Source organism: Phocoena sinus, chromosome X (assembly GCF_008692025.1).
Source record: "Phocoena sinus isolate mPhoSin1 chromosome X, mPhoSin1.pri, whole genome shotgun sequence".
Lineage (NCBI taxonomy): Eukaryota > Metazoa > Chordata > Mammalia > Artiodactyla > Phocoenidae > Phocoena > Phocoena sinus.
The window spans coordinates 129,546,140-129,571,797 of record NC_045784.1 but is presented as its reverse complement, the minus strand read 5'-3'; the positions used below and the strand labels follow the sequence as shown (position 1 = coordinate 129,571,797).

Below are 25,658 nucleotides of genomic sequence, written 5' to 3'. Positions count from 1 at the left end.
CGGGGGAAGGGGAGGAGGCGGAGGAGGGGTGGGAGGCGGAGCCAGGGCGCCCCACCCCGTTCTCGCCCCACGGTTGGGCCCCGCCCCCTCCCCGGACCACAGAGACGTGGGAGGACCGCGCGGGCTAGAGAAGCTGCACCTCGCCTTCCCGCCAAGGCCTCGCCCCGACTCCCCGTGCGCCTGAGGCGCGGCTTCTTCCCCAGTCCTGGGCGTCGGAGCCTCGGCTCGGGGGCGGGGCGGAAAACCGCCTTGGGAGGGGCCTCCGGGGCCTCGCGGCGGTTGGGGGCGGGGCGGGACCCGGCGGGTGCTTCCGGTTCCGGCTGCGGGGAAGGGGCGGGGCCGAGGTTGAGGTGGGAGAGTTCCGCGGCGACGGGGCGTGACGGCTGACTGTGGGAAATTCGGTGAGCGGGCCCGCGCTCCCGGCCGGGTTCCGGGGTCGCCGAGGTGCCCCGGCTCCTCGACGAGGGGGGGAACGGCGGGCAGCGCGGCGAGGCCCGGGGCGCGGGGCCAGTACCGAGCTGGGAGTGCGAGGCCAGGGCCGGGCAGAGGGAAGTCGGAGTGGCGGCGGGTGGAGCCGTCTCCGGGGGCGGGGGGCGATGGCCAAGTCCATCCGGAGGAGCCGCCGGGGTGGGGCTTGGGAGGGCGTGCCGGGTCGGGGCCACGTCGGGGTTTCTCTGGAGCGGGGTGGACGCCGTGGCCGACCCGGGCGGCCGGGAGGGGCTCTTCCGGCTTTTGAGGAGACGGTCTTCTAGAAGTTTCTCTGGATGGGGCCGTGAGGTGCAGGGTCGAGACCCGCGTTTGCCCTTGGCCCCGACTCCCGTTCTCTAGGAGTCGCTCTCCGGGGCTTTCTGAGGTACCCCGAGCCCTTCCGCCCCTTCGGAGGCGGACGCAGTGGTCGGGAGACCTTGGAGCCCCGCTCCTACCCCGGGAGGGGCTGCCGGTTCTCTGTGGGCCCCGATGGGAGGGCCGCGGGCGCCAGGGCCCCTTGGCTTCCCCGGGGGACGGGGGCGCAGCAGCCTCGGGAGGAAGCGCGAGGGCGTTACGGAGACGGGGGCTGGGGTGTGGGGGGCGGGAGCGTCTGGCGCAGCGCTCCCCTCGGCGTGGGGGGGGCGGGGGGGCGGGCCCGGGCCCGCGGGGCTGCGAGGATGGTCTCCGGGCTCCACGGGTTTCCGATTCCAGACGCTGCCCCGGTTCCGCAGGCGGGAGGAGCCTCCCGGACTGCACCGGGAAGGAATTGTCCGAAAAGGCGGCTCTGGGTGTGTTAGCGCCCAGACTGCCGGGGCTCGAGCCCGCGTCAGCCAGGCCTTGGAAGGCTCTGAGGTCGGGTGCGGGGGCCGCCCAGCTGTCACGACTCCTGTTTTTTCTGTGCTCCCGCAAGAACAGGCTCACATCTCCCCGTTGGAAAGCTGCTAGCAACACGATGAGTCTGCAGTGGACTGCAGTCGCCACCTTCCTCTATGCAGAGGTCTTCGCTGTGCTGCTTCTCTGCATTCCCTTCATTTCTCCCAAAAGGTATGGCCCGTGGAGCGGGCAGGCGAGCCAGGGAGAGTTGCTCCGCAGCTTATGCCTGCAGAGTTGGTGGGCCCTGGAACTGAGGCCAGATGGAAACAGGTAGAACCTGTCTGGGGTAGGGGTGGCAAGGGTTGTGTTGATTATCGCCAACCTTCCCCACAGTTCTGCTCTGTCACATCTTGCCGAGTTCCTTTCCTGTGCGCCCTGCCTTCTGGTCTTCAGAATGTCCCAGAGGGGAGAAGACCTAGTTATGGTTCTGGGAATGATGCCCTCCTGCCGCCCCCCCACCGGGGGCCCTGGCGCTCAGGGGATGGCATTGTGGGATCTGCAAAACTTGCATCACGGGGTCATGTTGCCGTTGATTCGGTGACTTCTGTCCTCTTAACTAGTCTCACTGGCATTGCGTAGTGCCCTCATGAGCATTACTCAGCCTATGAAGGCTGGAGCCATGTTTCTTTTCAATGAACAGAGGACCTGTAGAAAGTTAACTTGAAATTAATTTTAATTACGTTTACTGTATGAACACGTTTGGACTTAAATTGGGGCATTACAGATAAGGCTGTGTTTTTATGGATATTTTTTTAAAAGCTCTTTTTTAATGAAAAAGTGTAGGCCCTGTTGTGATGTGATAGAAAGTATACAACATTGCTTAAGGAATATTCTTGACAAAAGCGAGATCTGAGTCACCTCGTACAGTTCACAGGAAACGCAGAACAGAGGCCCCCTTGGAGCTGCAATCTGGGAAGCTTTGTAGGACAAACAATTTGGTTTCTGCAGACAGTAAACTGGGAAGGAAAAAAGAGCAAGGGAAGAGGGAGCTTATAGAATAAGAGAGACTTAAGATACTTACCAACTAAATGCAGAATCAGAATCTTGTCAGGATTCAAACAAACCAACTAAAAATAATTGTCTCAGTTGGACTTTGGAGTTCTGGCTCTGGAGTTCTGATGATGAGAGATTCTTGTTGATATTTTTGAGGTCTGGTGATGGCATCGTGATTAGTATTTTGGAAGGCTCTTCTCTGATAGAGCTGTATCCTGAAGTATTCATGGAGGGAAACGAAGAGAGGTCTGGGGTCTGCTTCATGGTAATGTAGGGTGGTGGGAGTCTAGGTGAACCACGATTGGTCACGGGGGAAAACAGTTTAAAGAAATGTGTACGTGGCAAGCATTTTGATACTACAGAGGGGAAAGTAAGTTTCCCATTTCCCTCCCCAGAGCCTACCAGTGTCTAAGACTGGTTTTCTAAAAATTTCTATACACGGACATGTATCTTTTTTTTCTTTTTAACACTCTTGAATGGATGTCATAAATTGGAGAATTGCAAGTGGCTGAGGCTGAATCTGTATGGGATATTCAGCCGTTGGAGACGAGTGCAAAACTGTATTTCTGTTCACAGGGCCCTGGATCCCCGGCGTGCGTTCTTTCTCTTCAGGCCTTAGCCTTTTTGTTTTCTTCACAGATGGCAGAAGATTTTCAAGTCCCGCCTCGTGCACTTGGTAGTGACCTATGGCAACACCTTCTTTGTGGTTCTCGTTGTCATCCTTGTGCTGCTGCTCATTGGTGAGTGAGCTGTGGCTGAGGGCAGCTACCTGACCTAGACCCTTTGACCAAAGTAGCCTCTGCTGCAAAGCCCCGTGCCATGTTCCGTAAGCAGTGTACAGCTTTGGCTTCTCAGAGACAGACCACTGAAGGGCGCCTGTCTTTCTCTTGGGGGAGGAGGCTCCTTTCAGGCACAAAGACGACGATGCTGGCTGCTGGCAGGGCCCTCACTTTGATCAGCGGCCTTTGTGTACCCGGCGATGACCACCTCATGTCTCAGGCAGCTCCTCACGCCCTTCCAGAGCTGAAACCAAGAGAAGCTAACTGGCTCATGCTGACCTTGGTCCAAGTAGTGCTGCTCCTTGGGCACTTAGCAGCGTCACTCTCTTCCTCAGTGCCTGAAACAGGCCTCGAATAGGGGACTGAGCTACCAAGTAGATAGGGAGCCAAGCTGGGAACGAAGCCGCCATGTCCTGAAGTATACGGGGGGCAAGAGGTCTGATAGCATATCTAGGGGGCAAATCCCAGACCTCTCTGGATCTGGGTCAGACTTCAGGTTCCTCGAAGTCCTTCCAGTTCTGAAGTTCTATAAACCGTGCATTGAGGTACACACCAACAGAGGCTTGAAAGATGAACAGGGGTGGGGCCTGAGGCCAGGTGGTGGCATGATTGTTCAGAGACCCGAGGAATCAGTATAGCTCTCATCTGTCTGTTAAATGTGCCTTTTGCTGCGGTAAGTGATCAGTACATCCCCCTGCTTGGTCTCCGAAGTATTGGCTCACCTCTGCCATAGACAGTGGTCCTGTCTCCAAGGTGCGATGCCTGCTTAGACTCAGAGCACTTCTGTCTCCCTGAGTCCCCAGCAGAAATGTGGCAGGGGGTGGGAGGCCAGGGGGCCATAGTTCAGGGGAATGTGCAGGGCTCCACCCACCAGCTGCAGCATTAGGCGTGTCTCCTTCCTGATGTCTCGGGGCCTGATGGGATAGGTTCAGGCAGGACTGCCTCTGAACAGGTGAGGTGCAGCCTATCCATTCCCAGCCGTGGAGGGTGGGTGCCAGCTGCGCACAGACCTCACTGTTCTTGAAGTACTTGGTAAAGCCCCGAGAGGCAGCTCTTTCCAATCAGGGTTCTCTCCCTGAGCGGCCTCTGAGTCCAGAACAGGTAGGGATTATGCATGTCTTCCCGTGAGCAGGAAAAGCCAGGCTGCAGGGTTTTGGAATTGGGTGTGTGTGCTTTTGCTTTTGGGTGTGGGCTGGGGGCAAGAATTGGGGTGGGGAGGGACCGTGCTGAGGGTGTTCACTTGGGGCCTTGCCCCTCTGCAAACCAGACTCCACGAACTCTCCTAGTATGGCAGAGTGGGCCAGGGGGGCCCTTTGCAGAGGGCAGTAGTTGGCAAAGGTGCCATTCTTCTTTTTTGGGGGTCAGGGAACTACCTGGATGTTCTAGAGAGACGTCCTGCTATGATGATAGGCTGCTTTCTATCCTAAGGGTAAGAAGCATAACCTAGAGAGGCCTACCTAAATAAGTTGTTAGCTAGTAGCAAATACTGATGACATAACATAACCAGCTAGAAGCTGCAGGCCTGGCTGGCCCCTAGCCATCACTGGGAGGGGCCTAGGGCACATCTCACTGGGGGAGTGGGCTTAATGAGGGTCCAGGGTCAACTACCCTGGGCTGGAGGCCTGAGATAGAGGGCAGCACTCTGCTGCGTGACTTGGGCTAGTTTGGCCCAACGCCTCCATCCCCGGTCTGCTCTCTGCCATCAGCCAGAGGTGGTCCTGGAGGTGCTGGGGTTTCTGGATGCAGAAGACAGTGTAGGAAAACATGGTTTTTGTTTGTTTAAATCACAAAATAACACATCTTTAAAAATTCACAAATTCAACCTAGAAAGGTAAAGTCCCCCATAATCCCATGTCTCACAGGTAAGTATTGTTAAAAGTTTATGGTATGTTTCCACAGGCATTTTCTATGCTGCCGTCTTTATTAAACTAGTACATACCGTTTTGGCTTGGATTCAGATCACAGTACACACCGTTTTGGATTGTGCTTTTTCCACTTACTGTATCTTAGGCTTTTTTTCTTATAGCAGTCTCCTTCTTCTTAAAGATTGGGTAGTATTTTATCATATGGTTATACTGTAATTCCTTCTTTATAGGCATTCTCATATCATTGCACATATATGCAAATCTTTCTGTAAGGTAAATTCATAGAGGTGGAGTGGATGAACCCAAGGGCATGAACATTTAAAATTTTATGTCTTAGTTTGGGCTGCGATAGACCATAGACCGAGTGGCTTAAACAAAAGACATATATTTCTCAAAGTTCTGGAGGCAGCAAGTCCAAGATTAAGGTGCTGGCAGATTCAGTGTCTGGTGAGGGCTCTCTTCCTGGTTCATAGGTGGCTGTCTTCTTGCCATGTCCTCACATGGAAGAAGGGACAAAGGGGCTCTCTGGGGTCTATTTTATAAGGGCACTAATCCCATTCACGAGGGCCTCGTGCTCACTTCCCAGGGGCCCGTCTTCCTAATACCATCTGGTTGGGGGTTAGGATGCCAACTTAGGAATTTTTGGGGCCAGGAACACGCAGTCCATAAAAAAACATTGTTGTCCTGGTTTATATCCCTGCCAACAGTGTTGAAAGAGGGCTTGCTTCATGGTACAGATGTAACACAAAAACACCAGTAAAGGGGGACAGATTTTTATAATGTAAGATCAGCTTAAAAAACAAGCAGTCTCAAACCAGAAATTAAGAACCAGACAATAGCCATACAGTGATACCTTAACCCTCTCCCATGGGGGTCCATTAAGAGCCCTCTTTAGGTAGCTCTTTACGTACTGACTTAAAAGGATGTCTCAGATGTTCACTTTGGCAGCACATATCCTAAAATTGGAAAGAGATGATTAACATGCCCCCTGCACAAGGATGGCACACAGATTCATGAAGCATTCCATGTTTTTTTAGCACATTGTAGGGTATACAGAAGTAGAAATGTTGTACACGTGAAACTTACATAATGTTACAAATCAGTGTACCTCAAGGAAAAAGAGATTTCAGGGTTGAGGGAGAAAAGCGGTAGGTATGAGATGGTTCCATTTCTTTTTTTTTTTTCTTATTTTTTTTAGCATCTTTATTGGAGTATAATTGGTTTACATTGTTGTGTTAGTTTCTGCTGTATAACAAAGTGAATCAGCTATACGTATACATATATCCCCATATCCCCTCCCTCTTGCGTCTCCCTCCCACCCTCCCTATCACACCCCCCCATCCCGCCCCCTAGGTGGTCACAAAGCACTGAGCTGGTCTCCCTGTGCTATGCGGCTGCTTCCCACTAGCTGTTGTACTTTTGGTAGTGTGTATACGTCCATGCCACTCTCTCACTTCGTCCCAGCTTCCCCTTCCCCCTCCCTGTGTGATGGTTCCATTTCTATTCCACAAACACATAGATGTGAATACACGGGTGAACCAGAGCGCTGTGTGGCCAGCAGCAGCTCTCCAGAGCAGAGGCTGTTCACCATTCAGCAGGTGTTTGTGTGCCCCCTGTGTGCCTAGCACTATGCTAGGCCCTAGGGGTGTAATAGAAAAGATTTCTGCTCTCATGGCGTTTGTAGTCTAATTTGGGGGAGATGGACGATAAACCTGTAATTGGGGTAATTTCAGATGTGTGTATTGCAAAGAGAATGACATCAGGTAATGGGACTGAAAATGACTGCTTTTTAGCTAAGCTGGCCACATGTAGCAGGTCCTGCTGGAGGTGATTATGTTATGGGATTCTTACTCCTTCTGCATTTCTGCTATGTTTGAACCTTTGATAAGTGTGAATTTCTTTTGTAATCAGAATAAAAGAGTTTAAATAATAAAATGGGTTATAAAGCTTAGAAGTGAAAACCCTTGCATCTTTAGCACGCATGCTTCAGGTCTTGACTCCTAGGTAGCTCATGCCTCCCTAGCGGGCATTTCCATAAACAGGAGTACCCCGGCTTATCAGTTGGATGGCCCATGACCAGCCCAGTTTGAGATAAACAGGACCAAACATTGGGGGCACCATGGGAAAGGAGAGCTGCCTCTGTTGCTGGCGACGTCTCAGATTCGGTGAGCATCTTGACACGGAGAGCAGGCTCATGGCCTGGGTAGAATGGGTCGGGGGGTGACGTGAGAAAAGCTGGAGGAGAGAGTAGGTCCAAGGGCAGCGCTTCTGACAAGGCATCCCCCGAGGTGTGTATAGAAGGGGGATAGCAGGGGAGACAGATTCGAGGGAAGCGAGACTGCCCCAGCTCATGCCGCCTGTCTTACCTGGACAGGCCAGCCTAGTCTGAGCGGGAGCTAAACGCCCGTATCTCCTCTGCTCTGCCACAGATGCTCTTCGCGAGATCCGAAAGTATGACGACGTGACGGAGAAGGTGAACCTCCAGAACAACCCCGGGGCTGTGGAACACTTCCACATGAAGCTTTTCCGTGCCCAGAGGAACCTCTACATTGCTGGCTTTTCCTTGCTGCTGTCCTTGTGAGTGGGGAGGGCTGAGGGACTGTGAAGGGACCTGTGGGCTAGCCCGTGACTTTGCCTCCTCAGTCTGTGGCCTTGAACTGGAGGCCCTTTCTGTGTTAGGGGAACCACACAGTTTCCCCAGAGGCCTCTGATTTTTCTCCTGACCTCCGGAGGCAGCATGGAGGATGGGAGAGGGCTGACTAGAAGGTCAGAAGACCACGTTGTGGCTCTGCCGTAATCTGCAACACGTTCTTTTAGGACAAATGTCTTATCACCAGCTCGATTTCTGTACACAGAGTGAAGTAAATGACAAGCGTTACCCTCCTCTGGGAGAGGCTCTTTGGAGCCCAGCTTAAAAGGGACCAGTTGAGGGCTTCCCTGGTGGCGCAGTGGTTGAGAGTCCGCCTGCCGATGCAGGGGACGCGGGTTCGTGCCCCGGTCCGGGAGGATCCGACATGCCGCGGAGTGGCTGGGCCCGTGAGCCATGGCCGCTGAGCCTGCGCGTCCGGAGCCTGTGCTCCGCAACGGGAGAGGCCACAATAGTGAGAGGCCCGCGTACCGCCAAAAAAAAAAAAAAAAAGGGACCAGTTGAACAGGGGCTTTTTGGGTATGGGGTCCTGTCCTGAGAAGAGTGGGCAGAAATGGCACGAAGGGGCTGAGACCGACCCTGTCCCCAGGGCCTTCCCCGATGTAGACCTGTCTGTCACAGGAGCATGAGGCCTATTGGAGCCTGGGGGCCAAGGGCTTCCGGAGTTATTGGGAAGAGCCTACCGTGAGGTTACTGAGAAGTAGGGTCAGTGTATGGATTCTTGGGCATTGGAATGACTGGGTTTCAGTTTTTCAGAAAAAAAGTCAGTTGCTCAGCTGAGCCTGGCCTCTCTGGGTCATAGTTGGAAAGTGCCGGGTGGTGGAGCTGGAAAGGGCTTTTCAGGAGGATACATTTGATCACAGGAGTGATCTGCAAGGCTGCTGTCTTCCAACTTCTGAGAGTCAGGAACTGAGAAGGCTGGGAGGAGTTGGACACGTAGCTTAGAATTTTAGGGTTTCAGGAAGCTCCAAAAAAGAAGTATGATCTTGTGGACTGAGACTCTCCTGACTGCTCTGCTTTTGTGATCTCTTCCAGAAGGAGATCTCCAGGGCAGGTATTATCTGACAAGGCCAGGGGACAGTGGGTAGCCAGGTGTACCAGACGAGTGAGTGTGTGCTCAGCTCTGTCCTCTCTGCGACACGGTGAAGCGAGGTGTTCCAGCTTAATCCCTGCAGTTGACTTTAAAAAATTGACGTATAGCACAAACGGGCATCTGGTTCTGTGAGTGTTTGACAAATGCAGAGTAGGATAACACCACCACCACCGTCAGGGTACAGAGTAGTTGGCAGTCTCCTAACCCAAACAGGTGAATTCAAAGAAGAGCAGTTCTCATTTATACCTCGGCTGTTTCTGAAGGGACGTGCAGAGACTGAGAGAGGAGAGTGAGATTTGGGCCCACAGGTCCCGTGCTCCCTCACAACCCCACTCTGTGCTCTGTCGTGCCAGCTGCCTCCCTCGCTTTGCTCTGGCCTCTCCATTTGACAGGCGTGTAAGGAAGGCTTCATCGAATTCCCTTTAAAACATGTCGGGCATAGTAACTTCTTGGGCCTGGTTGTTCCAGCAGCCATACATCTGTTGCCTGTCCATCTTAGCTTGCTGTGTCTGCCATACCCTCCCGTGTCCCTCCTGGCCAGTAGCTGATCAAAAAAAGGATGTGAGGTTGGTCTTGTGTGACTTCTTAGAAAAGGAAACCGTGACCCCAAGGATCAGTGTGGATTCAACAGCTGCCCACAAATGAGCTGTTTAATTGTTTCTAGAATTTTCTGAGATGATATACTCCTCCCTAGTGTAGGGGTCAGATCCTGTATGGCGGCTGTGGCCCTTGAGGAACTTCTCTGTTTGCATGACATTAACCATCCAAGAAGAAAAAAGATTACGTGTGAATTCTCTGGCCGTCCAGTGGTTAGGACTCTGCGCTTCCACTGCCGAGGGCCTGGGTTCAATCCCTGGTCAGGGAACTAAGATTCCCACAAGCCACGCAGCATGGCCAAAAAGAAAAAAAGGAAGAAAAAAACCAAAAGCTTACCTTGAAGACTGGATGGCCAGGTGGCCTCGCCTGTGTGCGTGTGAGCTGTTTGGGTTCTGGTTCTGCTTGAAGTCAGTAAGGACTTTAATAATCCTTCATAATTCAGTGGGCCTTTATAAATGGAAAAGGGCAGCCCAAGAGAGATGCAGCGGCCTGAGTTGCACAGGTTCTAAGTGGCCAGCCCCAGCTCACGCCGAGTTCCGACCCTCTGTTCAGAGGCCAGCTGGTGTGCATTGGAGTGAGCAATTGGTGCCAGATGATTGGTGTATAGCCTGCCTCAGACTGTAGACTGGATAGCGGGCTGCTTTTTTCCCCTGGATTTTGGTAGGAAGGTGCCTGGATCAAGTACACGATCTGTACATCAGTCTTATTAGTCTAAGTTTTAGGAGTCCAACGACTTTAATCTCTTAGCTCCATTTGTACATCTGAGGATTATTAAGTAATCTGGTAGTATAAAACCTTTGGAGGAAGTTGAGGCTTTAAATAAACAAATAAGAAAATACATCCTGTGAAATGCTGTCATAACCACTGTTGACACATACGTTTGTTAAATATTTTTCTAGACTTTTCTGTGCCTAATAGCAGCTACCACTTGGTAAGCGTTCAGTGTGCCAAGCACACGTTAATTTTTATAGTAGCTCTGCGAAGAAACAGCTGAGGTTCAGAGACCCCAGTTCCCAGAACTAGTCATGAGCAGAGCTGAGAATTCAGACGTAAAGTGATGGGACCTCAGCAGCCACGTGCTTCTTCAAAACAGGGTCAAGCTGTAACTACCACGTGGGAACATGGGTCTTCCACTGAGTTTGTCATTAACATTGTTCTAGGACAACCCATCTGTTGCCAGCATTCTTAGGTGTCTACCAGTTCCCCGCTGGTGAACATCAGGCCGATCTCCCCATTTTTCTGGTATCGTAAACAGGGAAAACCCCTCTCAATTGTCACTTCGCATGCCTCTCAGCTAGACTGCCTGATACTCTTCAAAGTGTCTCTGACCCTCTTACTGTCTGTCTCTTTCTCATCTGTATTTGTGCAGGTCTCACTTGCAGGTACTGACTCAGTCCCTGAACCCCCGTAGGCTGTTTGGAAAAGAGCACGTGGATCAGGGTGGATGGGTCAGGAGTGGCCAGAGAGGGTGGAGGGTTTTGAATGCCAGTTTCAGAGTTTGTACCCGAACTCTGTGTGGTAGAGCACTGAGTTTTTCCAGTGGCGCTGCGCCATGGTCAGAGTTGGGTGTTCATACTTGGCGCCTGGGGTGGAGTAGAGCAGGAGAGCCTGCAATCAGGGGGACCAAGTCAGAGGTCACCGAACTGAGACATGCTGGTGGCCTGAACCTGGTTTCAGAGGTGCTGGTGGAAGAAAGGGGAGGAACTAGTGAGGATGCCAAGCCTCTGAGGTTGAGGTGGTGGTGGGTTCTCCTGTGGGCGCCCACAGAGTGGCAGCTGTGGCAGAACCCGGAGGAAGGCTGCACACCCACCCGCGTGGAAGGAAGGGAGCCGGTGAGGCCTGCTGGAAGGAACGAAGAAGCCGGGGGAGAGGAGGGGGATGACTGCACAGAGGGGTCGAGGAATGGGCGACAGGGAGGTGCTGGCCGCTCCCTGGAAGTGAGATGGAGGGGAATGAAAGCAGATGCAGGGAGAGGCAAGACTGGGGGAGAGACAGCAGGTTAGTGGGTGAGGGGACCACAGAGGCACAGAGCAATGCTCAGAAGAGAGGCTGGGGGTGGCGCTGGTTCCTCATGGGGCTGGGGTCAAGAGCACATTGGGGGAGAATTCCCTAGCTGCCCAGTGGTTAGGACTCTGCGCTTTCGCTGCTGAGGGCCCGGGTTCAATCCCGATTGGGGAACTAAGATCCCACAGGCTGTGCAGGGCGGCCAACAAAAAAAGCACCTGGGGGGAGCCTTGAGCAGCCCTCATAATTGAAAACGGGGGCCCCAGGCTTAAAGGACGCATCACGTCCTTAAACAAGTCTGTACTTCCCTGCAACAGTCTGCTGGGGGAGGCGCGGGGGGCAGGGTCTGGGCTTTTGTCTTGCATCTGCTTCGTGGTCGCCCTGACGTGGGGCAGCTTGCTACCTTCCCGTGTCCTCACGCTCCTTTCTCTGTGGGCTGGGCCCCAAAGTCTGAGAACAGCTGTCTCTACTCAGAAGCCTGGGGGTGCTCTGCCTCTTTTTTTTGTCCCATGTGATCCCCTGCTCCTGTGTTTTCCTTTTTTAAATTGCAGTAAAATGCATTACCGTCAAACTGGCCATCTGAACCATTTTTAAGTGTACAGCTCAGTAGTGTTGGGCCCGTACGCACTGTTGTACAGGCAGCCTCCAGAACTCTTCATCTTCAAAACTGAAACTCTGTCCCCACTCCACAGCCAGGGATCTCACCTCCTGAGCCTCTCTTCCTCGCTACCCGGGGAAGTGCTGCCACAGTGGGGCTGCATCATCCCGAGTAGGCTTCCTGCCGCCGGCTTTGGTCTCCCAGCCTGTCCACCCTGCCCCTGCCCCAGCCAGGTGACCTTTCTGGCATGTAAAACCGACTCCACCACCCCCTGCTTCCAGTGCCTTCAGAGCACCTTTGGCATCAAGGCTTGAAACCTACATCCTGCAGCCCTCTGCAGTCTCTGCTTCGGCTGCCCCGTGTCGTGAACCAGCCTTGTGGGTCCCCTTCCCTGAGTATTTCTGTGGCCTCTGCCTGGAACCCCCTAACTCTTGTCTGCTGGTCTAGCCAAGACCTCCTCTTCATGCTTATTTGGGCCTTCCCTCCTGATTCTGCCGTGCAAGGCCCGTGCTTTGCTGTGGGCTGGCCTACAGAGCTGTCCTTCAAGGGCCCCAGCGGCCTGTGAGGGGCAGCGTGGGGACCTGGGCTCACCCCCTTTAGTCTGGTTGGCTCTGTGCCACCTTCACCTTAGGGACTGAATGGAGTGTCCTGGGCACACAGGGACAGCTTCAGGCCCGTGTCCAGGTTGAACTCATCGAACTGCTGTGTCGAGTGTTTTAGATTGGATGCCCAACTCTTCAGGTCTCCTGAGCTCTGGCAGCAGGAACGCCGGGGGTGGGGGCGGTGCTCGTGAAGACACGTGTCTGGGTGCCCCGAGGATGTGGATGTGGATGCCGTTGGTCCCAGCACTGCGTAGCGGGCCTCTGGTCTGTGATGGGTGTGGCGCAGGGCACCGTTTAGCGTGGACTCGGCAGCGCGGGCTCTGTCTCGCGTGCTCTTGCCCATCCGTTGCCTTAGTGCCTACTTCCCTGCTCTGGGAGCGCCTCTGGCCGGCATCCCTGTTGAGCTACAGGTGTGGCTGCACAGCAGCTCTTGCTGGGCTGAGTTTTGCATGTTCTGAGAGCAGTGCTCTGTTTTCTCCGCCTTTGCTAAAATGTTACTGGTCAGGACCCAAGTAGTGGTCGCCATCCAGACCCAGGAAGGTCCACCGTTGTGCGTGAGGCCCCTCGATCTGTAGTGACCTGAACTTGGTCCACAGTTAGCTCTTGTTTTCTGCCTCCCTCTCGGGGGCTGGGTTGTGTCACCACAGTCAGTCCAGATGGAGCTGCCCGTGCTTTGCTACAAAGTTCCTCTGCTTAACCGCCAGTGACTTGGGGGCTGGGTTGTCTCCTGGAAGGTGATCGTGCCCTTTAAACTGCTGGTGGGGCGGAATCCATCCAGACCCTCTGGGGTGGGCGGGACGTTCTGCTCTGCTTTCTTTGCTTTTGGGTCAGCCTTGCCTGCTGCCAGCGCTCAGCTCTGCACATAGTTGGTGCCCAGGCGGCCGCTGGGGCTTGTGTTGATGGCGTGTCCACGGAGGCCACGTGGGCCCAGCAGGCGGGGATGAACGTCCAGCCTGGGCTCTGCCGCCTGCAGTGGCCACGGGGCGCTTTCTTCCCTTGCCCAAGGGAGTATAACAGCCCATGGTGGTCCTGAGAGACAGATGGGCATAGTGAGAGTGGACTTTGGAACTGGCTGGGTTTGGATTCTGGGTCTGTTGCTGTCTAGCTGTGTGATCTCGGGTAAGTCACTTAACTCTCCGGAGCCTTTTTCCTTACCTGTTGCGCAGGGGTTGAGGATGCCTCTTTCGAGCACTTGGTGTGAGGGTGGAGGTGACTTGGGTTATGTTCTCAGCATCATGCCTGGCACGTGGGGAGTGCTTAATAAATGGTAGTTGTTACCGGTATCACCCCAAGTAGTGAGAGAGTTTCGTGGGATTTTTCCCACTCGTGTGGTAGGCTGTGCTGGGCCTAGGTAGGGAGTTGAAGAGAAAGCTGGTGTTGGCCTTCAGGGGTCTTACATTCCAGGCTGGGCACAGGGTGGGGAGAGTGGGGGTGGGAGAGCAGAGTGGGACAGAAGGACAGAGAGGACGGGTACTGCAGCCAGAGCAGAGGGTGGGGGGAGGGCTGCCCCGGGGGGGAGGGCTGCCCCGGGGGGAGGGCTGCCCCAGGGAGAGGCCAAATAAGGGTTGGAGGCAGCCAAGCCAAGGAATCCTCAGGGCCCTGGGCATCCGGTTCTCAGCACTGGAGGCAGCATAGAAGAGCCAACCCTCTGTGGTGTCACTCAGCTTCAACATGAGTGTCTCCCTGGCCAGTCTCATTTGATTGCCCCCTTCCCCATTATTCTCTGGATTATTTTGAAACCAATCCCAAATATTATGTTTACAGGCAAAATAATATTTTGGATTATCGCTTTGAAAAGAGAGGGACTTTATTAAAAGACCATAAGCATACTAGCATCTTGCTTATTACAAGAACCTTACAGTAACTCCTTAGTAACCAACTCAGTAGTGATTGCTCACGTTTCCCAGATTACTTTGCAGGTTTTGTTTATGCTTTTTTACTGTTTGTTTAAATCTGTGTCTAGATAAGGGAACCTAAGGGGTTTTCAAAATCTGATGCTTGGGGCCTACCCAAAGATAAAGTGATTTAAGTGGAGGACTGACCTTAGAAGGCCAGGTAAAGGGATTTTTGACCTTTGTTTCCTCTTGATCCGAAGATCCATCCATCAGCTGCCATCATTTTCTTTCTTTTTTTTTAAAATTAATTAATGTATTTATTTTTGGCTGCATTGGGTCATGGTTGCAGTGCGCGGGCTTTCTCTAGTTACGGCGAGCGGGGGCTACTCTTCGTTGCGGTGCGCGGGCTTCTCATTGCGGTGGCTTCTCTTGTTGTGGAGCACGGGCTCTAGGCGCGCAGGCTTCAGTAGTTGTGGCTCGCGGGTTCTAGAGCGCAGGCTCAGTAGTTGTGGCGCACGGGCTTCGTTGCTCTGTGGCCTGTGGGATCTTCCCCGACCAGGGCTCGAACCCGTGTCCCCTGCATTGGCAGGCGGATTCTTAACCACTGCGCCACCAGGGAAGCCCTGCCATCATTTTCTAAGACTACAAATACGGTAGTGCTTCACAGCTCAGCACTGGGTAAGAGCCTTTTTGATAAGTCCGTTGATTTCTAGTCCCCCCCCCTCCCCCAGCCAAACTCACCCCAGCTACTAGTGTGCTGGTGTCCTGTGGGTGCTGGGCCCAGGAGGGGGCTCTGTTAAAGGGGGGACCATGTTAATGCGGGGGGAGTTGCTACGAAGAGGCCGTGGAAGACCATCTGACACGCGTTGGCTTCTTTTAAAATATGGATTGTTTGCTCAGCTACTGGATTTTGGCCGAAGAATTCTCTTCATACTCTAAAGGCAAATGGTGAATGACCTCTTTGGGGGCAGGGTGCCAAACTACAGGGGTTCAGTCTTCCTGATTCCAAGGTCATCGGAAGCCTGATGTTCCAGGAGGGCCCCTTTCTCTGAAGGCAGAGGGTAGGGTGAGCGGAGAGCAGGGCTGGAGATGGGAAGGGCGATTGGCTCCTCCAGCCCAGCGCCATGTGACCAATTGCCTGCAGGCTGGAGACACTCTCGCTGTGAACAAATGGGGCTGGTGTGACTGAGGAGCTGGATTTTTCATTTAATGTAATTTTAATTTATTTGAACTGAAAGGACCTCTGGTGGCCTCTGTATTGGACCGCATAGCCAATGCCACCTCTCGTTCTTTGCTTTGTTGGTTCCCCAGCCCAGGCCAGGCCTATTTCCTGGGCTTTTTCCACAGCACATCGCCATCGCCTGCTGGAGACACTGCCTTGTTGCCTTTAGACTGGAGTACCACGTGGGGCACATCTGGGGGTCGACAGCTCCCTCTTTCCCATTCCCTCGAAGTAGCCAGGGGGCCACCAGCATATTTTAGCCCTGGAACATCTGTCTAGGTTGTCTGGCCTCTTTTGGTTGCTCTCTGTCCCCCAGTTTATACAGAATCCCTCTGCTCGCTGGTTTCAAGAAGGCAACGTGACAGGCTCGCTCCTGTTTGCTGGTTCTCTTCAGCTCTAGAGGGCCCCCCGCCCCCGCTCCCTCTCCCTCTAGCTGGCCTTGCTGTCCCCAGGGTAGATAGGCACCACCTGGGCTTAAGCTGGAGTTGCTGCAGGGCCTTGGCCTTTCCTCGACCCTGGCCCCCTCCCATTTTGTCCGAACTCAAGGGCTAAGAGGAAGGCCGAGCGTGTGTGCTGAGATGTACTCCTGAGATGGATGGGGGCAGCCCTTGAAAGATTTTCCCTGGATCTTTCTGAGTAAACTCTCCTTCTTCCCATTCTGCTGCCTCCTTATTTTCATGACTCCAGACTCTGTAGGGTGAGAGTTTCCTGGGGCGGCTTCCACCCTGTTATTACTGGTCTGCTTTGTCCGAAGTTTTTGCTGGGGCAGCACCTGGCTTTTGGCTCCTCGCCACGGTGGCCACCTCCCCACGCCGCCGCGCCGCCGCGCCGCCGCCTCCTCAGTGTTTTTTTGCTGGCGAGCTGGGCCGAGTTCACCCGGAGTCCACCTGCCACCCTGTGGAGCGGCGCCAGAGGCAGAGCTGTAGTCAGCCTGGAGAGTCAACAGGTGGCGCTGTGATACCAGCTTCCCGCTTCCCCAGGGCAGCAGGGTGAGGGGAGTTGCCTGCCCACCTATCTCGCTGCGGGGCCCTGAGGGCTGAGTGACCCGAGGGCGTGGCACCTGGGAGATGCCTGGTAAATGCTAGTGGGCAGGATTGGCAAGGGGGGGCCACAAGCATAGAATATTCCTTTTGGGACTTGGGAGGACCCTCCTCCTTGCTCTTGTCCCACTTCCTGTAAAGTCCAAGTCTGCCTCCCCCTGTTCGCCCACAGGAGGGAGACAGGATCGGTGTAAAGCACATGTGAAACCACGTCTCCATAGCTTGATATGGTTGGCTCTGTTTCTCCTGCAGATCCTTGTTTACTCAACCTTTTATAAAAGCATGAAAGCCCCACTCAGCGTCCAGAAACGTCTTACCGAGAAAGCCCAGTTGAATTCAGGTATTTGGGGATGACGTTTGTCTGCCAAGGGCACATCTGGATTCTCTTACGGTTCGTGCACTGACTTCTCTCCCAGTCGCTGGGTGCATTTAACCCAGACCGTGGCCCCTCTATCAGCCCTGAACCTTTGGGAAATCCCTTTGGCTTGTGGCTTCTCACCTGTTGTCCAGAAATGGCTAGAAATAGTTACCTGCATAACAGTACTTGGACAGTGAAGCCGAGCACGGTGGAGGATGGCCAGCAGGAGTGGGGACAGCTGTCCGTCAGCCTTCTCTCTAGTCTGACATCTCTGGGCTGTTGAGATTTGGAGATTCTGAAGCTCAGCACCTTCCACTGTATGCCCTGCTCTGTCCTGGGTCTCGGTGGAGACTCAGAACACTGAGGGGACAGACACAAAGAGGGCACATTGATGTGTCTGGGAGAGGGTGGAGGCTCTCGGGGAGTGTTGCAGCTGGATCTTGGGTGAATTGGGGACAGGCACAAGAGCAGGGGCCTAATGTGTGAGGGGCACTAAGAAGTTCTAGAAGGCCAGCTCCTGGGCAGGCCCGGTCGGCCGTGCTAGGGAATGCTGCTCTTGGCTTAGCCGGGGGCCCTGCAGGGGCACCCTTTGGACTTGGGCCGGGGCACTGGGCTTTGCCCCCAGCTTTGGTGATGAGTGTTTTCCCAAGTGCCTATTCAGCTACTGCTGCAGTCACAAGCCTGGCTGGCTCATCAACACGGGTCTGACATGGCGCCTTCCTGCTGCTGTTTCTCGTCACCCTGTTGCTCAACTGACTGGCAAGCCCCGCCCGTGTCTGCCTGTGTCCCCCTCTGTGCGGCTGGGCCGAGGGAAGGCTGAGTGTGGGGAGAGCCAGGGCCCCAGACTCACATTCTGTCCTGGCCTGAGGTGTGGCATCACACACATGGGGGACGGGGGGAAGTCATCTGCAGGGTCCCTTCCCAGTGGACCAGGTGGGGGGGGCGTGTAGAGGTTGAAGGTGCATTCCCTGGTCTGAAGGCATTTGTGGCTGGGCAGCCAGTTGAGGAGCAAGTGACAGTGTGATGCGGGGAGATGATTGGGAGGAGAAGAGAGGAAGAACCGTGCAACCAGATGAGGGGGCACAGGGGCTGGTGCGGGAAGATGTGGAAGGGGGACCTGGGAGGTTCAGGAGAGGCTTTGAGGGGAGAGTGGTAATGGAGCTAGGTCTTTATTTATTTTGGCTGCATTGGGTCTATCGTTGCTGCACATGGGTTTTTCTCTAGTTGTGGCGAGCGGGGGGCTACTCGTTGCGGTGCACGGGCTTCTCATTGCGGTGGCTTCTCTTGTCGCGGAGCACGGGCCCTAGGCGCATGGGCTTCAGTAGTTGTGGCTCGTGGGCTTCAGTAGTTGTGGCTCACGGGTTTCAGTAGTTGTGTCTTGTGGGCTTTAGTAGTTGTGGCTTGCGGGCTTCAGTAGTTGTGGCGCACGGGCTTCGTTGCTCCGCGGCATGTGGGATCTTCCCGCACCAGGGATCGAACCCACGTCCCCTGCACTGGCAGGCGGATTTTTTTTAAATGTTCCCTTTTTTATTTTTAAATTTTACTTATTTTTAATTTATTTTTGGCTGCGTTGGGTCTTCGTTGTTGTAGGTGGGCTTTCTCTAGTTGCGGTGAGCGGGCACTCCTCTTTGTTATGGTGCGCGGGCTTCTCATTGCGGTGGCTTCTCTTGTTGTGGAGCACAGGCTCTAGGCTCGTGGGCTTCAGTAGTTGTAGCACGCGGGCTCAGTAGTTGTGGCTCGTGGGCTCTAGAGCACAGGCTCAGTAGTTGTGGCGCACAGGCTCAGTTGCTCCACGGCATGTGGGCTCTTCCTGGACCAGGGCTCGAACCCGTGTCCCCTGCATTGGCAGGCGGATTCTTAACCACTGCGCCACCAGGGAAGTCCCCTGGAGCTGGGTCTTGAGTCATCAGCGAGAGTTCTCAAAGAGAAGGGGAGACACCCCTGCAGACTGGTGGGCTGATGTGCAGTGAGTGACAGGAGATGAGGCAAGTGAGGACTGGCGTGTTCGAGAGCAGCCAGTGGTTTGGTGTTAGTAGAGCAGAGGGCCATGCGGGTGGTGAGGGGACAAGAGCCAGCTCGCAGAGGGCTGTGTGCCAGCCAGAACAGTGGGCGTGCGTCAGAGGGATGGAAGCAGAGGAGTGACATGATCAGATTGTCTTGGAGAAAGCTCACTGGCTTTCCTTGGGGGCATGGATTACAAAGCTGTATGGTGGAGGGTAGGGAGGAGGCCACTTAGGAGCTATTAAAGTCACCCAGGAAAGAAGCAGTGAGGCCACAGGGATGACTGGGGCCCAAGGTGGCGTGCAGGCCCAAGAACTTGGGTAGCTCAGTGACGGTGTCCACCATAGCGCGGTGCAGGAGCAGTTGGCCTGTCATGGATGGGCTGAGTCAGGCGTGTCTCGGGGACACGCAGGAGCCACCGGTGAGTCGGCAGCTGGGTGTCAGGATCTGGCTGAGATAAACCCCTGTCGGGGGTGGGATTGGTGGGCGGTGAGGGTTGCTTGAGGCAAGGGTAGGGGAGAGTTCCAAGGGGGTGACCTGACCCGTCAGCTGTGACAAGTGCTACAGAGCGAGTGCCCCAAGGACTCCAGGGTGCTCCTTGGATTGGGCGGTTAGGGCACCGGTGATCATGCTGGTGGCATGGCCAGGGCAGGATATAGGTTGGTGTTGGTTGAGGAATGGAGGAAGAGAGGAGGGGCTTGGGCTGGTGGGAGGCAGAGCCTTGAGGGGCGAGGTTCCTGGAGGGAGGAATTACCCAGAATCGTCTGGGGCTGGGTTGGAGGAACAGGTCTAACAGGAAGGGAGAGGAAGGGGATGGATGGTGTGAAAGACACGTGGTCGGGGAGGGGCATCTACCCTAGACGCTCTTGCCCTGCACTGAGGGGGAGACCCTGAGGGCGGGCAGGGGGCTGAGCGGGTTGAGGTGGCAGGAGGCCCCCTGGACAGCTCTTGGCGCTGGGTACTGCGTGTTTGCCCGGGCTCTTGTTGGCAACCCTGGTTCTCCATAAGTGGGGATGGGCTGGGATGGCACCGAGAAGAGCCCGGCCCCTGCTGTACTGCTGTGGTCCTCGCTGCCACCACCATCCTGGGCCTCGCCTCCCTGGGTAACCGGGGCGACAGCTGTGGTGGCTCATAGTGCTGCTGGAGTCCTGCCCCATGTCAGCCGCCTGCCCAGCCTCGTCGGGGCGGGTGGGGGGCAGGCGAAGGGGGAGCGTCACCTTTGGGCTTGCCTGCTCCATCTTTGCTGGCTGGGTCTGCCAGGTGGCACATGTGCCCTCCCCGCCAACCCAGTCTCCGGCTGGGAGGAGCAGCCTCCTCCACGTCGTCAGGATCTGCTCAGAGCTGCCTGAGCGCCCTGTGCTTGCGAGCTTGGGGCTTAGTCAGACTTGCCTTTCTTTCTGGGCTCCCCCAGTGACTGCCACTCTGCCTGTGTGACTCAGGCACGTTGCTTCTCTCTGGCTCCTGGGGCACTCGGGAGCCCCCTCCACCTCCAGGGCTTCAGCCCGGTGGGGGGCAGGCTGGTGGGCAGTTGCGGCTGAGACAGGGAAACCTGAGCCCTGGGCCACGAGGTCTTGGTCGCTAATTTTAGAGAGCACATGTCACTGGAAACTCTCCCTTCCTGCCAGGAACCAGTAGCCTGGCTCTCCCGGTCCTGACAGGGGCCCCTGGAGCCGCTCCCTAAACCAGGAAGCGTGATGGGTGCCTCACAGCCCCTGCGAGCCGCTCCCCATCAGGGCTCATTCCCAGCTGAGGCTCTGCCAGGGCCTGGCCAGGGAGAGCTGGGCGCCTTGTTTGCTCTCCCATCCCTCCCTAGTCCCCTCGTCCCCTCGGGCCTCATGAGCAGCAGGTGTCCACGAGAGCCCTGCAAAGGCCAGAGAAGACGGCTCGGAGCAGGCGGCTTCAGCTGCTTTGTCTCCTCTGAGCGAGCACTTGGTTGTGGAAACACCCTGGACAGGCTGAGTCCTCCCCTCGTCCCCGGGGCCTGCCTATCCTGCACCCTCCTCGGGGCAGTGGCTGGCCAGGCCCGTCCCAGGCATGTGGGGAAGTGCCCCCCCTGCCCCCCACTCTGAGTCCTCCCATCCTCTCTTCTGCCAGCTAACATCTCAGGGCAGGGTGGCTGTCGGGAAATGGAGCAGCGTGTGCTCAGCTGCCATGTGCTTGCCTCTCGTGGCTGGCCTGAACCTGAGATGTGTGCCTGGGCCCTGATTTTTCATTTTCTGTCCCCCTTGCCTGGGGAAACCTCAAGGTGGTGATGTTTTCTAACAGGTGTGGTCTGGCAGCTGCCTGTAGACTGCATTTGGGAAGGGGGTGAGGAGAGAAGGGTTTTTTCCATCTCTCTCATTTGGCCCAGCTGGTGGTTCCCTGGAAATCGAGAACATGTAGTGGTTGGCAGCTCAGGCCTTGGGGTCAGACAGGCAGGAGTGCGGATTCCAGCCACATTCGTTTCTGGCTCTTGACCGATTGCTTCAGCATGCTGAGCCTCCATATCCCCTCTGTGAAGCGGGGGCAGTAGTAGCAACTGTCTCACAAGGTGGGCTGGAGGATTCGGCCGGCCCTTTGGAAGCCCCCGCAGCACTGGCCGCTCTTGTATGGTGTGTTTGTTTGTTTTGCTGCATGGCATGTGGGATCTTAGTTCCCCAACCAGGGATCAAATCCACGCCCCCTGCATTGGAAGCACGGAGTCTTAACCACTGGACCACCAGGGAAGTCCTGGGCTGCCCTTGTTTATCAAGGCGAGCCCAGCCTTGCAGCGAGGAAGGTGGCAGCATGGCTGCTTTGACACGTCAAGGCCCTGCCCTGTAAAGTGCCGGGTTCTAGGCCTTTAGGCTGTATCTAGGCGTGGCCCCTTGTGTCCTATCAGGCTCCTGCTTCCTGTGCCTTCTGGGCTGGAGGAGAGCCCCAGGGCTGTGAGCGGCCTTTTGGGGGCACTAGTAATCTTTCTGGTGGCAGAGGACAGCTCCTGGCTCCATCTTTCCCCTCACGTTGCCGGTGTGTTTTGCTTTGCCTTCCTGGCAATCCAGAAGGACAGGTCTAGGCTGCAGGCAGGTGTGGGGTGGGAGCAAACGAAAGAAGTTCATGCTAGCCATCTTTCCCTCTTTCTTTTGCTCACTTCTCCCTTCTTTTTGTAAACAATTACAGCTTGCTTAGACGCCTGGTGACTCTTATCTCCCAGCAGGCCACGCTGCTGGCCTCCAATGAAGCCTTTAAAAAGCAGGCAGAGAGCGCTAGTGAAGCGGCCAAGAAGTACATGGAAGAGAATGACCAGCTAAAGAAGGTGAGTTTGGCCTTCCCGACCCCCCCACGTGACATTCTTCATGGGCCACAGCAGCTGCCGTTAGCCTATCAGGCTGGGAAACGTGCAACACTGCTGTTGTCTGAAAAGTGGAGGAGTTGGGTGGAGGGACGAAGGGGGTGGGTACTGGAGGGGTCTGGGGGACGCGATGGGAAGGGGGGCGCCCTTGCTGCTCTCTTGCCTCTACCCGCTGTGCATCCAGGCCAGACTCTTCCCTGATAAACTGACTCCCTAAGGAGCCGAGCCCTGTGCTGTGCACATTGGGCAAGTTAGCACAGAAGAACACAAGATAGCATAGGACCAGTGTTGGTCCCCTGAGGATTGCTATCATCTGGGGACGAGGCGGGGCAGTCCTAGAAGGCTTGTCAGAGGAGGTGAGGTGTGAGCCAAGCTGGGAAGGAGACGGATGGACTTGGATTCGTAGGCAGGATAGAGTTGGATGGGCAGGGGTGAGTTGGGGGCTCCTCGGCTGGAGTGAGCTGTGGAGCTTGGGGAGAGGAAGCGATGGCATTGGTCAGTTGGGGGTCACTGGCAGCAATCTCCAGATGACAGCAAATGGAGTCGTTGGATGGACCGGTCAACTTGGAGGAGCTGCCGAGAAAGGAGGCAGGGCTGGGGGCCAGGGCAGGCAGGGCGTGTGGCTTGGGAGCTGTAGCAGGTGGCCCTGCTGGCCTGGGCTTCGCCTGGTGGCTGGGAACAAGCAGTGGCCCAGTTCTGTGCTGACATTTCCGAAGGGGCAAGTGCCCAGGGCAGCTTGAGGAATCACAGCTCAGTGGGGAGGACGGAGCTGGACTCCTTCCCTCCCTCCCTCCTCCCTCCTCCCTCCTGAGTAACCCAGGCCCTTGGCACTGTTCCTAGGAAGCTGCTGGTGGAGTCAAGTTGGATGGCAGGGACGCTGAAGTGAAGGTGGAGGAAGAGAACAGGAGCCTGAAGGCTGATCTGCAGAGGCTGAAGGACGAGCTGGCTGTCAACAAGCAAAGTGAGCACTGTCGTCGGGTTGCCCGCGGCCCCCAGAGCTCGGGAGCCTCTGCCGGTGGCTGCCACACCTCTCTTGCCGAAGTATTAATAACAAGCTCACACGCAGGCTCAGGAGCTGCGTGAAAACAAACGAATGGCTCCCTGCTCGTCCAGCCCAAACGCAGCCGGGCTTGGCCCCAGCCGGTGGGGCTTAGTGGTTTAGCAGTGCACTCAGGGTCCAACCGAGGAGGGCCCAGGAACCCCAGAGGCCCATGGGCTAACTCCGGAGCATCTCATCCAGCACCAGGCATGGGGAGTGGCGCTGTGTGCCTTGTCACCAGGGGCCTGGTGGGTGGGGAAGGAAAGGCTGCATCAGAGCTGCTTGAGATGTTCCCATCTGCTCCCTTCCTGAAGGCCTCTCTCGACACACCTCTCGTTCTCAGCTTTGAGGCTGGGGTTCTGCTCCCTGCCTCCTGCTCTTACCCCCAACCTTTCCAAGATGTTTGCCCCATGCTGTCAGCCTCCCTGCGGTCACCCCTGCTGAGCCATGCAACCCCTCCATTAAAGGGGTTGGGGGGCGATCCTCGGTGTTCTCCTACTTGTCCCAGCTTTGTTGGCCAGCCCTTCCCCACTTTTGGAGGCTTTCGAGGCAGCTGGCAGAGGAGCTTTCTTGAGAGGAGTGGTCTCCCAGACACCCTCACTGGGGACAGATTTGGGGCGGCTGCATCTGCTGTCTACAGCAAATGGTGTTTTTCTCCCTAATCCTCATCTTTTAATTTTCCTTCCTTCACCACTTGCATCATCCCCAGAACTGGAGAAAGCTGAAAATGAGGCTCTGGCCATGCGGAAGCAGTCTGAGGGCCTGACCAAGGAGTACGACCGCCTGTTGGAGGAGCACGCGAAGTTGCAGGTCAGCACGCTCAGCTTGCTCTGTTGGAACCAAGCCCCCCACACCCTGCGCAGGTGCAGAGCAGGCCTCCCACTCCCTTAGCCTCAGGGCCAACGTGTCCCCTTCGAGAGGCCTCAGCAGCAAGCTGGCTGCTTTCTCTCCCAGTCCCCCTTTTTTCCTTTGTTGCTGCTGAGTCTGGGGCCAGCATGGGCCCAACAGCCGGAACCCCTTCTGGAGCAGGAGGGGTGTGGCCTGGCAGATGGCAGCCACTTACTAAGGTCGCCTTGGCAGTCGGGTCAGCCCTCTGCATTGTGGGCCTGCCCAGCCTCGTGCCCAGCATCAGTGCCCTTGAGAAGAGCTCCTTCCCTTACACGTACCCCTGGTCCATGGTGTGGTTTACTGAAGGGCCCCATCAAGTACCGGCCAGAGACGTGCAGGGGAAATTCCACTGCTGGCTGCTGGCCTTCCCTCTGTAGGGGCTGCGGGGTGATGTGAGGCCGAGAGCTGGGGACATCACAGCCAGCTCCCACCCAGTAGGTCCGAGTCATTGCCACCACCTCCGCCCGCAGGCCCGGTCTGAGTCCCCAGACTACCTGCGTCTGGAAGCTCAGGTGGCCTGGAAATTGGGCATAAGGGCTAGGAAAACACCCCTAAGTTCTGATGGTTTGATTCAGTGCTTGGCGTCCTGAGTTTGGGCACCGTGGAAGGTGGAGAAGGAGGGCCCAGCCCCCAAAGGGGGACCAACAGCTTCAGTGCAGGGCGGGCTCACTGGCAGGACCTGTGGAAGGTGTGCAGAGTTGGGAAGAGCCTGAACTGGGACTTGGAAGGGGCTCAAGTTCGGAGGCAGCCGTGGGCACGAGGATGGGTGTGAGTGAGGCCCAGGAGAAGGTGGTGCTGTGGGGTTGGGGCTCTGAGAAAAGAGCGACAGCAGAGACTTGTCTCCCCTCGCCCCCTCGCCCCACGCCCCCGCCTGGCTGGAGTTAGGGTTACAGCCCTCGTGGAGTGGGGCCACTCCCACTCTGGCCGACTGTGAGGTGCTGCTGGTGGGGGGGTCCCTTGCTCATCTGACCGCCTGGCATCTTCAGAAAGGGGCACCCCACTGGGCCTCTGGGGTGGAGGGGCTGGAAGGCGAAGGGGAGGAGTATGCCTGCCAACCCACTGCTTTGCAATTTCTGTCCCCTTTGCAGGCGGAGGTAGATGGCCCCACGGACAAGAAGGAGGAGTGAGGGCCCCTGCTCCCCGCCCATGGCTGGCTGCTTCCCGAGAGCCCGGCCTCCCTCGGTACTTCGGCTCGCTCCCTTCCGCTTCCGTTCCCTCATGCCGCTTGCAGTTCCACGCTCTCCCAGCATTCTGTAGGGAACTCAGTTCCCACCCAGGATGAGTAAGGCTGCGGCAGGTCTTGCTTCCCGCTGGGTTAAGCCCCTTCGTGTTGCGCATTGATGCTCGGGGCTCCAAGGCCCCTTTTCTCTGGTCCTGCAGGAGGGCAGGTGGAGCAGGAAGAGTAGAATTTCTCTTGGGGCAAAATAAATGTTGTTGTGTTGTGTC

The 25,658-nt window shown here is 55.9% G+C and overlaps 1 protein-coding gene and 1 pseudogene across 6 annotated transcripts; both read left to right on the top strand.

Moving 5' to 3' along the window:
- The first annotated feature begins 263 nt into the window (after nucleotides 1-263).
- On the top strand, nucleotides 264-25,658 carry BCAP31 (B cell receptor associated protein 31). Of its 6 annotated transcripts, none has more exons than XM_032619213.1 (8): nucleotides 264-401; nucleotides 1,384-1,512; nucleotides 2,974-3,074; nucleotides 7,408-7,555; nucleotides 22,114-22,249; nucleotides 23,126-23,246; nucleotides 24,034-24,134; nucleotides 25,301-25,658. In XM_032619213.1, the coding sequence occupies exons 2-8, from the start codon at nucleotides 1,421-1,423 to the stop codon at nucleotides 25,337-25,339; spliced, it is 738 nt and encodes a 245-aa protein (XP_032475104.1). In that variant the 5' UTR covers nucleotides 264-401; nucleotides 1,384-1,420; the 3' UTR covers nucleotides 25,340-25,658. The 6 variants fall into 6 exon arrangements, with proteins under 6 accessions (XP_032475104.1, XP_032475109.1, XP_032475107.1 ...); XM_032619218.1 differs by having other exon boundaries at nucleotides 326-401; nucleotides 1,379-1,512; nucleotides 2,974-3,013; nucleotides 7,452-7,555; XM_032619216.1 differs by having other exon boundaries at nucleotides 326-401; nucleotides 1,379-1,512.
- Nucleotides 5,913-6,011, top strand: LOC116748157 (annotated as a pseudogene).

Coding starts and splice junctions, on each gene's coding strand:
- BCAP31 (XM_032619213.1), top strand. CDS start 1,421: ATGAGTCTGCAGTGGACTGCAGTCGCCACCTTCCTCTATGCAGAGGTC. Junction 1,513..2,973: donor CCCTTCATTTCTCCCAAAAG/GTATGGCCCGTG, acceptor TTTTCTTCACAG/ATGGCAGAAGATTTTCAAGT. Junction 24,135..25,300: donor AGGAGCACGCGAAGTTGCAG/GTCAGCACGCTC, acceptor TCCCCTTTGCAG/GCGGAGGTAGATGGCCCCAC.